Source organism: Trichomycterus rosablanca, chromosome 25 (assembly GCF_030014385.1).
Source record: "Trichomycterus rosablanca isolate fTriRos1 chromosome 25, fTriRos1.hap1, whole genome shotgun sequence".
Lineage (NCBI taxonomy): Eukaryota > Metazoa > Chordata > Actinopteri > Siluriformes > Trichomycteridae > Trichomycterus > Trichomycterus rosablanca.
This window is the reverse complement of record NC_086012.1, coordinates 15,701,936-15,712,487: the sequence shown is the minus strand read 5'-3', so window position 1 is coordinate 15,712,487 and position 10,552 is coordinate 15,701,936. Positions and strand designations below refer to the sequence as shown.

The following is a 10,552-nucleotide window of genomic DNA, read 5'->3' as shown; positions in this document are numbered from 1 at the left end:
TTCAGTCTTGTGGTGCGGTCTCATTACTGTTTACGATTAGCCACAGTTACTTTAGCTATGTAAATGTTTGTAGTTTCTCAGACTATCGTCAGTGAGTATTCGCCACAGCCGCCTGTGAGCACTACTTTTTTCTTTCAGAAATACGTCAACCCAGTCATCTGGCCCTAATGATTTGGCCTTACGAAAGTCACTCCGGTCTGATAATGCTCATATTAGCTCCATTTAACATGTGTGACTAAAATATATTCCTGACCTGGACAGCACATTTTATGAAACGGGCATTGCAATAGCAGGTATTGAGAGTTTAATGATCTATGCAGTGGTGACTGGAATGACATTGAGACAAGATTCTTTTTCCCCTGATTACTTGTTCTCATGCAAGAAGGTCCTGGGTTCGATCCCCAGGTGGGGCAGTCCGGGTACTTTCTGTGTGGAGTTTGCATGTTGTCCACGTGGGTTTCCTGCGGGTGCTCCAGTTTCCTCCCACAGTCTAAAGACATGCAAGGGAGGTGAATTGGAGACACTAAATTGTCCAAGACTGCTTTATATAACCTTGTGAACTGAAGAATCTTGTGTAATAAGTAACTACCATTCCTGTCATGAATGTAACCAAATAGTGTAAAACATGACGTTAAAATCCTAATAAACAACAAACTTTGTTCTCATGTATCATCACAAGTTATACTACCATTATAAATATTTATAAGGTTAGAAAGTTACTTAAATGAATATTTAAAAAGTGCATTACCATAACTTTAGCATTCAGCTTCGCTTACGTACGTAGCTATTATTATTAAATATATAAATTAGAGTTTGCCACAGTGGATCTGGGACTCAAACCAGACTTGTTTATGTCCTTCCTGACACATTCCTCCTATTTTTTTATCCAGGCTTGGGACCAGTAAAGAGAGAGCACTGATGTGCACATCCCACTGTATTACTGTGCATCGTTTACCACCCTTCCCCCCACACCACACACACTAGAGCTACTTCCTCTGTCATATGTGTGTTCATAGACAGGCCTTGTATATTTTTATTTTTATTTGTGTAGTTTTACACAATAATCTATGGATTTAATCATATATACTATTGAAAATTACTTATATTGCATTTTCTGGGATTTTCTGAGTCTGGGAATGAAAATGTTGACATGCTAATAGCTGTAAGCAGCAGCCATTAGCAGACAGTGATCAGGTTGAGGAATTTGTGGTTTATTAATGTATACAAAGTAATAGAAATCAGATGTGCATTCAGGTTAAATATAAAGTAAATACATTAAAGTAAAATATGTATGTAGTGCATGTAGTAGTGTGCATGTGAGTAGTGTTTGAAAGTGAGGTGGTGGTGCAATGCTGTGGCCAGCGTTTCAGCTGTCTGCTTTAGAAAGGCTACTCGGTCTCAACCCACAGTTTCCTGTTAAAGGACTGTTTGACAAACCCACACGCACACTATACAATTATTTTACTATCTCTTAGCTTCAACTCCAGCTCCAGCTCTGTTTACCTGCCACAATGAATAGATCAGGGATCTGGATCCTCCTGCTCCTGAGTGTTGGAAGTGTTGGTGAGAAGCACTGATGTCATTAATTACTTTACTGCTAGATTACTGCTGATTAGATATTCATTTAAAAATAAGGGCAATCCTGGTACCTGATAATCAAGTCAGCTTGTTTGTCTTTACATGACATATAATTAGTATTTAAAGTGTATTTATAATGTATAATTATACTTGTATAATCATACTAATTATTAATGTATAACGCTAACTATACATACAGAATATGTATGGAGTGGTTATGGTTTGGTCTTATAGCAAACTAAAAGTAACATCCGGTTTATATAGACACAGTATTGCCTCAGTCGTTCATATATTTTTATAGAATAGTATATTAATAGAATCAAATAGAATTAAAAAAAAGGTATAAAACACTTGTTTTTGTTATTTAATATACATTTTATATGTATGTATGTATATATATATATATAATTTATATATATAGTGTTTACACACAATATCTTGTTACTTAGAAATTTGAATAAATTTGATTTAGAGAGATTGAGAAACGTGTAAACAAATGAAACAGGAACTTTTTTAGACTGTATTTAAAAATGTATAAAATGTAAAGGAATAAACTGAATCAACTGGACACTGATACTTTAAAAAAACTGGAAATGCCGTTTGTATAAACATTTGATTTGATAATTCTCTTGAACCGTTTACAAAATTACTTTTAATGTTTTGGCTGACCAGTATGTATTTTGTAAAGAACAACAAACTTTGAACTGAATGCTTGTAACAAACCCTTGAAAAGGTACGGGTGGGGAAATAAGAGCTAATAGTAAATAGAATATTTAATAATAGAATATTATCATATATCATGATCCATCAAATAAAATTTCTTAATGCTAGATTGCAAATAATTTAGGTCTTTCACCATCTGCTGTACATAACACTGTAAAAGATTCTGGTCATGCTAAGTCTTCTAAATCTTGCAGTGAAAGATTGGACTAAAAGACATTGTAAACGTCCTGTGGTCAGATAGGTGTTATTTGTCAAAATTAAAGTGGAACGAATAATGCCTAAGGATTGACTGATTTACCTCTATGTATTTGTATTTTGATAAGGGATACCTGTAACTATGACTGTTATGTTTTTGTTTTTCGATTTCTGTTTGCCACATATGTTCTAATTTTCTCTGTTACGGAATACATACCTCAAATATGTATCTCTTTGCTTTATGTATGTATGTATGTATGAAAAATGTGTTTCAAAAAAAAAAGTGGAACAGTCACATTTGGCTCTTTTTATCGACGGAAAGGGCTGTGTAATGCAAAGGCTTTATTTCCTTTATTTCTTAAAGTCAGACGAAGATGAAATGCATTGGTTTACTTGTATACTGCAGGAATAGAACTAGCAAGGATAAAAAGAAAGCCTTGGTAATAAAGCTAAGGTATTTTCCTGTTGGATACAGATACGTCTTCAAGGTTTGGCATAATATAGATATTTTCATAACAGCTGAAAGTGACTGTTCTCTTTCAAACAGTTGTCCATTTACTTTGCATGCAGGAGTTCCTTAGAAAATGTAATTAGATTATTCAGCAAATGATTAATCATTCCTCTCAAAGCCAGTGATATGTGTATGTTTCAGAAGCTGCTGATGCTAATATCTGTTATGTTCTTGATGGGATTCTGGTGCTCTACGGCATTGTGCTGACTGTCCTCTACTGCAGGCTGAGGGTGGGTTAATTTAGCTTTTATTCTGCATCAAGTGTACCTTCTTACAATCACAAAAAATATGCAAAGTTTTTAAGAGATTTATTATTGCAATGGTAAATTACGCTTGCCCACTACTACTGGGATCCAGGGTTTAAATCCCCAGCAGTGTTATCAGCCAGTTGAGCATCTTCATATACACTTGATTGGCTATGTCTGGGGGGATGGTCGAAGTGGCGTCCTGTCCAAGCTGTGTTACTGCATTTGTTCTCAATGATTCTGGGGAAAACGAACCCTGACCAGGATGAAGCGATGCTAAAACATGAAAAATTAAATTACATAATGCAAAAAAATTTAATTTGATGAAAGCTGCTCAACCTTTTACATACAACTGTAATTAAATCCACCCGTTAGTGTGGACATCGTATATATCATCATACGTTTGGCCATGAATATATTTTATAGGTTGGGGGAACATACACGTATATACATTATATTTTTGGAACAATAGCTCAATTTAAATAAAGTAATAATGTATGAGATTGACTGATAATATTAATTTCTGATATTTTTTGCAGATGAAGATTGGAGAGTTTGAGAATAAAATGGTAGGGTTTTTTTTGTCTCATTTAATGAGTGCAACTGGTGTCTATTCGGGTTGGTCTATGTGGTCTTGTTCACGTCCTCACTTCCTCTGTCAGCTTAGGTTTATTTCCTCTGTGCCTACTGACCACTAACAGTTATTTATACATATTTGTTCATACTTTCCTAAGCGCAATGTTGTTTCACATGTCAGTGTCTAAATTTGAAGAAAGTAGCAATACACTGAAATCTAAATGCAGTATTAATACAGATTAATAATAATATGATAATAAGGCATCAGGATGTGCTTGGCCCTAATCTTTTATGAAATGCTGTCATACAAGTTCTGAATGGTTTGTAGGATACTGGCAATTTTATAATTTTATAATGTTTGTTTATGCTCAAATCTGGTGACTGGGGGCACTGGGGGTGACTGGGGCCATTCTCCTTAGCAGAATTGTTTTAATTTAGCTACTTTGGAGGATTTGTGAGCATCAACTGGCGATTTAATGCCCTGCCACAGCATCTTAATAGGATTCAGGTCAGGACTTGGCCACTTCAATAGCTTAATTTTGCATCATTTGAGCCATTCAGAGCTGGACTTGCTTGTGTGCTTTGGATCGTTGTGCTGCTGCATAACCCAAGTGCACTTGAGCTTCAGGTCATAAGCTGGCGGGTGGACATTCTCTAGACGAAGTAAATCATTCGGAGGGTGTCCATATACTTTTAGCCATGTAGTGTACATGCCTCCTATAAATGTATACAAATGAATGTAATGAATGTAATGGAACTCATCAGTGCAGCTTTGTTTCTGTCTGTGAGTTTTCATGTTCTGGTTTTGTTGTTTCATCCACACATCTGAAGCAAGTAATAGAAAGAGGAAGTCACAGTGCGAATCACACCATGTAAAAATGAGCATGCACTCTTGCAATGCACTCTTCTAACTTCTAATAATCATCTCTTTTTCTTTTAAAGCCTTCAAAAGGGAAAGAAGAGAGCCTTTACCAGGTACTGTACTTTTCACATTTCTCATATAAGTCTCATGACTGGTCACATTTTCTACTTAAAACAAAGACTTACCCAGTATTTGTAGGCTAAATAGATAAAAAATCTAATAAATAAATAAATAAATAAAAAAGAGAGACTAAGCTAGTTATAGCTGATCACTAAATGATTAGTTATGCCTCCGGACCCTTTAAGTTTAAAAAAGCTGCTAATTAGCCATCATGTAACCTGTCAGCGAGTTAGCTACTTGCTGACATTAGTTAGGTAAAAATAATTATTAGAATGTATTTACACTTTTTGCTACTGTTGTAAATCACTGAGATTATGATCATCTTTAATCAAGGTCAATAGTTTAAATACACCTGTAAGGTACACACTTGTTATTTTGGTGTTAATATTTTAATGTTTACACGTTTGGTAAAAAATAAAAATAAAAAACTTCTTTTTTAATTTGAGGTAATTAACCTTATTGTGAGTTTTCTGAAAATGACAAATCTGCTACTTTAAAAATAAATATAGCACAGCAAATATTTGGTTAGATTTTCATTTGCTCTTTATACATGAATCAGCCACTTTTGAAAGCCATCAACAAGTTTCTGGTACAACTTTGTTTGGATCTTTGACTTCTTTGACTCTATTTACTTGGATTCGGGTGAGAGTGTAGCTACATAAACTTTTAACCTCAACTGTAAATCAAGTATCTGATACTAAAATTCCACACCTGTCTACATGTGACCAATCACATATAATTACAAGTTAGGTTGCGTCCCAATAACTGCATTAAAACAGTGTGAGTGGTACTCAAACTTGTTTTGTCTGTAGTATGCCTTTTTTTTACTGATCTTTTAAGCCAGTCACCACTTTAATGGACTGTTTTCTTCCCTAAAAGTCACAATTACATTTCAACTAACATAACTGACAATCAGGAAAAACACTTTTTGGCTGAATAGTTTCATTATTTCTGTTAGAACCTGCAGTACTGCTTAACATCAGAGGGCACTAGAAAATGTCTGTCAAATGTGCTGAATAAGCATTTAAATTACATGTTTGTCATTAAACGTAGTTGTTTTCTCCATTAAAAGGTAAAGTGGTGGCAAATTGGAAATTGGGAAATGCTTTTCATTGTACTTTTACTAATAAAAGGTTTAAACAACATTTAAATCCTCAAAGACAATAACTGTGTGGCGTCCACTATATCAATTGCACCACCATATGACCTATATGTGGTTATAATACAACAGTAATAAAATCAATAATAATAATAAAATCAGCATATAATGATTATAATCTATTCTTATTATATCAGCATTTAATGAATTATTAGCTGTACAATGTTGATGAATTAATAAATAAAGAATCGCCCTTTGTCCCCCCCAATCATTATACCCTAGTAAACCTACAGGCACAAATGGCTGAGGAGTTTATATACACCCGGGTGAACTTAAAGAAGTAAATAAAGATTTAAAAAGTTTCAGATACACAGATATTTTATAGAAGCCATATTTGTATATACATGCAATTTTTATTGGTACAAAACTGGTATTTCTAGGTACCAGGAACCAGATTCTGATAAAGACACTATACTACAAGGAACAGTAGTTAAATAAAAAAAGTTACTCTAGTTTAATGTTAATCAAGAACTAAGTCTAACAAATCTTTTAGAGAATTAAAGGTTATTTTGCGTGTTTAATAAAACAGAGCTCAATAGTGTGTAATTAATTTTGCCAATTGCAAATAATTCTGTCACTGTTTGTGTTTACCTAAGGCAGTGTTACACAATTCAAATAAAATTTACCTCTTGAATTATTAAAGGTCTTGTTGCAACTTGCTGTGCATGGGCTATTTGTGGCTCATTTCACATGGAATTGTTGCTGTCACATCTGTATTTTAGGCTTGTTATAAGGTCTAGTGCTACATTTTAATGACAGTGATACAGCTGGATAAAAGGGTACCGCACAGCAATATGGGTTCAACACTGGCACCAATTCAAAATATATATTGAGCAGTGTTCTTCTGCCAAGGATGAAAAAACAAACTAATGTGTTATGCCAAGCATAAATCTTTCCTTAAATTTATCAAAAGAAATCTGCCATGAATAAAAGAAACTTAAAACTGTAAAAACATTTATCCAAATTGGGACAGTGCAAAAAAGCTGCTGGAACACAGCTGTCCCTCCCTGTCCACAGACAAGCAAACTTAGCATCCGCAGAGGCTTGGTGTCTGCCATGTAATGAGGAAGCCCTTTAAAAAAACACACAATAACAATATTAAAGAATGTAAAGCAATGTCTATACATTATGTGACAAGTTTGGGGTAAACAGGACCTTACTAATGCTCTTTTGATTGAAAAAGTACAAATTCTCACAGACACACTACAAAATCAAATTCAGAAAGATCTGCATGTGAAACTCATTTACTGTTCCTAAATAAGATATAGCTATTGTAAGATGTTAAAACTATTTTTACTTTAGTTACAAGAATAGAAGAGCCTGGTCACACCAGAAACTGGACGTGGTCAAACTGAGACTACAAACTGCAAACAAATAAACTGAGACATTAGTAGGAATGGTCCACCACTGTTGTTCAATTAGCGATTTGAAAAAATTTGACTTTTGCGCAATTTTATTTACCCTTATTACATGTATTGGCATGTTGTAATATGTGTTTGCATTTTCCCCTTTCAGGACCTGAGGGTTCCCACTCAGGACACCTATGAGAAGCTCCCTATGAAGAAGTAATACAACCTTCATCTGTAACCAGCCATCCTGCCATTTATTATTTTCTAAACATCCTGGCAGGTCTTTCTCTGCAGTTAATAATTTATGTTTTAAGTTTAATATACTAACTCATTTTAACACTTCCTTTTTACTACTTTATGGGTCAGTGACAATTACGTGTTCCAAAAGGTTTTTGGGGTGGCTCAGTGTAATATTTTTTTGGGTCTTGACTTGTGTCAACAGACACAGTTGGCTGTGTCTGAGGGAGGGGAGGCCTTATGGAGTATCACTGCTGCAACAGTGACTCCTACTGTCTGTTCAGGCACAAGAATACAGGAACAGGAGCGTGGTCCTACATACTTGTTAAGGCTCTCTGTAATAGTCCGCTGCTGACCAGTAAAAAGATGCGGCTGAGGATTTTAAATGAGCTGAAGAAGACAAGTGTTAGTCTGCAGCCCTACTCTCCTCGAGTGGGTGTGGTGCAACCGGTGGAGGTCACCAGTCTGCACAAAGAAATTAAGAGCATCCAAATTGGGAAGTTAATTTTGGGTAAATATAAACATTCATCACCTTAAATAGTTTTTTTTTGTCTCTGTAAGTCCTTTATCAGGGCCAGTAATAATGATAACATTTAAAATGAATGTAATGAATGTAAATAAGTCTTTGTATACCACTGAAGTAAAATAAACTCGTTATAAAAAATCCCAAAAGTGTATTTGTCATATCAGTAGAACAGTTCCACACCAATAGATTTCAATAAAGTAGGAGGTGAAATTATCTTTACTTTGTTGAAACAACTGTTTTCAGGAGCAAATAGGAGTTAAATGCCTTCATAAGCCTTACAACTCTACCAAACCACACATTCAACATTATAAACCATATGTAGAAAATTATATTGTATAAAAATACCTCAGAGTAGCTTACCTGCTAACATTTCCCTAAGAAGTCATTGATACTCAGCCGGTAAGTAAGCAAAACTCTACAGTCTCCAGCCTAGGGCAATATACAGAATTATGCCATGCCCCACACATATAGAATGATCTGTACATTTTATTTATTTAAGGAACAAATTTATCCTACACCTTTTTTTTTATGTAAGGCACAAACGTATCATACACCCATATAACCCTTGTAATAAATGCAATTAGCCACGTTATAATGGATTGATCTGTCCATATAAATGCATTCCAAAAGGTTTAGGGATTATGCAGGGTTTCTTTTTTGAACAAATGTGAAATGAATTCTGATGAATAAGAAGTTGTTTTCTCATTTCCATCATTCCCATCAGTCCCAACTTCCCCTTTATTCTACCCTGTCTGCTTTGTGTTGAGGAGTTATTAACACTGCCATTAGCTACAGTTAAAGTTAAGCTGTGGCTTTATTACTTTGTTTTTTGTGGGTTACTGTATTTGTGTTATTTAACGCCTAGAGAAATGTTTGCAGGCTGGACACCGCTGAGTAAATGTACTTTTGTGCCAAGTTTTTTTTACATTTGGAGAGAGTGCTTAAAATTATTTTGCAACACTATCCAGACTGACATCATTTCCAGCATATCTGTAATTGTCATAGACTGTTGCACAGTGTTTCTGTACAAATTTTAAAGTGACTGCTTTGCTTGACTTTGATGGTAAGGTTTAGCATGAATGAGAATTTTATATTCTACAAAGCATGATAAAAACAAGCGTCTGTCTGACACCTCCTGCTACACACACACACACACACACACACACACACACACACACACACACACACACACACACACACACACACACACACACACACACACACACCCCTCGTATCTGAGTATGAATCTGAAGAAGACACAGTACTGTGTGTTAAATTCCCGTCTGGTTTGCATGTTTTGCTCTTGAGTCTCTCTGTGTGTGTGTGTGTGTGTGTGTGTGTGTGTGTGTTCAGTGCTGCCGGTGATTATCAAAAACAGCTCAGAACTTAAAACTGGTTTGGCTGGTCTTGGTTTTCTTTTTTTAAAACAAAAGCTACGAGCAGGCCTAGCACTGAAATTTCCTTCAAGACGTTTGCTTTTGGTTAAGAGACCCCGGTTCAGCGTGCTTTGTATCTGTTTTTATTTTTGTACAAATTATCTCAGGTTGTGAGATTTAGAAATAGCTCCAATTGGCATTAATGACGTGAAAATTCGTATTTCACTTTCTGAGATCTGAACAGAGCTATGATTGTCCCATTGTAATGCTTGTGGCTCAGTCTAATGGGTGCAAATTAGCTCTATTTATATGGACACAGAAAAGTTACTAGCTGTAGTCATTCATAATCACTAATAAACTTTCTTGGGCGGCACGGTGGCTCAGTGGGTTGCACTGTCACCTCACAGCAAGAACATCCTGGGTTCGATTCCCAGGTGGGGCGGTCTGGGTCCTTTCTGTGTGGAGTTTGCATGTTCTCCCCGTGTCTGTGTGGGTTTCCTCCGGGAGCTCCGGTCTCCTCCCAAAGTCCAAATAAATAAATAAATAATAAAGTTTGTTCACCAATAAATTAATCATCAAAACTTTGCAGCATGTACAAGTCATAAAAGCACAAACTTAAATAAATACAACATTTATTTGACAAACAATATGTGTTTGAATCATTGTTTAACAAGAAACCTTCATGTCTTTTAACCTGACTTGTTTACAAACAGCCCAGGTTCATGCACTTGTATTAAAAGCCTCTCCAGCGTGTCAGCTTTTTGAAGGTTCGGTTTTGTTCTTGGTTTTGTGTTGCATCTGTTGTTGAAAGGTCGCTGTTTATGTTTCCAGCGGAACTGAAGTAGAAAATAGATTTTATAAAGAAAAGAAAGGTGGGACAGAAGGGGCGGAGTCTGCGACGCACGCGAGCGAACAGGTGCGCGCTTACCGTTTCACCTGCGGGGCTCGCGACTACAGCGCAGGTAGAGCGCGAGGAGGATTTCTAAACGACTTTAGTTCGGTTTCACTACAAAAAAATACAGAAATAAGTTAATAAACTCAGAAATGTTGGGTTTCTTCTGTGAACCGAGCTGGACGGACGTAATCTTTGTTTAG

General features: G+C 35.7%; 1 protein-coding gene across 2 annotated transcripts; it reads left to right on the top strand.

Annotated features, from left to right (window-relative positions):
* Positions 1 to 1,472: 1,472 nt before the first annotated feature.
* On the top strand, positions 1,473 to 8,216 carry fcer1gl (Fc receptor, IgE, high affinity I, gamma polypeptide like). 2 transcript variants are annotated; one of them, XM_062987872.1, is made up of 5 exons: positions 1,473 to 1,563; positions 3,152 to 3,237; positions 3,792 to 3,821; positions 4,771 to 4,803; positions 7,485 to 8,216. In XM_062987872.1, exons 1-5 carry the CDS (start codon positions 1,512 to 1,514, stop codon positions 7,536 to 7,538), a joined length of 255 nt encoding a protein of 84 aa, XP_062843942.1. In that variant the 5' UTR covers positions 1,473 to 1,511; the 3' UTR covers positions 7,539 to 8,216. The 2 variants fall into 2 exon arrangements, with proteins under 2 accessions (XP_062843942.1, XP_062843941.1); XM_062987871.1 differs by having other exon boundaries at positions 3,149 to 3,237.
* The last annotated feature ends 2,336 nt before the right edge of the window (positions 8,217 to 10,552 follow it).

Excerpts from the sequence above, each read along its gene's own strand:
- fcer1gl (XM_062987871.1), top strand. The coding sequence starts at position 1,512 with ATGAATAGATCAGGGATCTGGATCCTCCTGCTCCTGAGTGTTGGAAGT. Across the intron at positions 1,564-3,148 it reads CCTGAGTGTTGGAAGTGTTG|AAGCTGCTGATGCTAATATC; the intron begins GTGAGAAGCACT and ends TGTATGTTTCAG. Across the intron at positions 4,804-7,484 it reads AAGAAGAGAGCCTTTACCAG|GACCTGAGGGTTCCCACTCA; the intron begins GTACTGTACTTT and ends TTCCCCTTTCAG.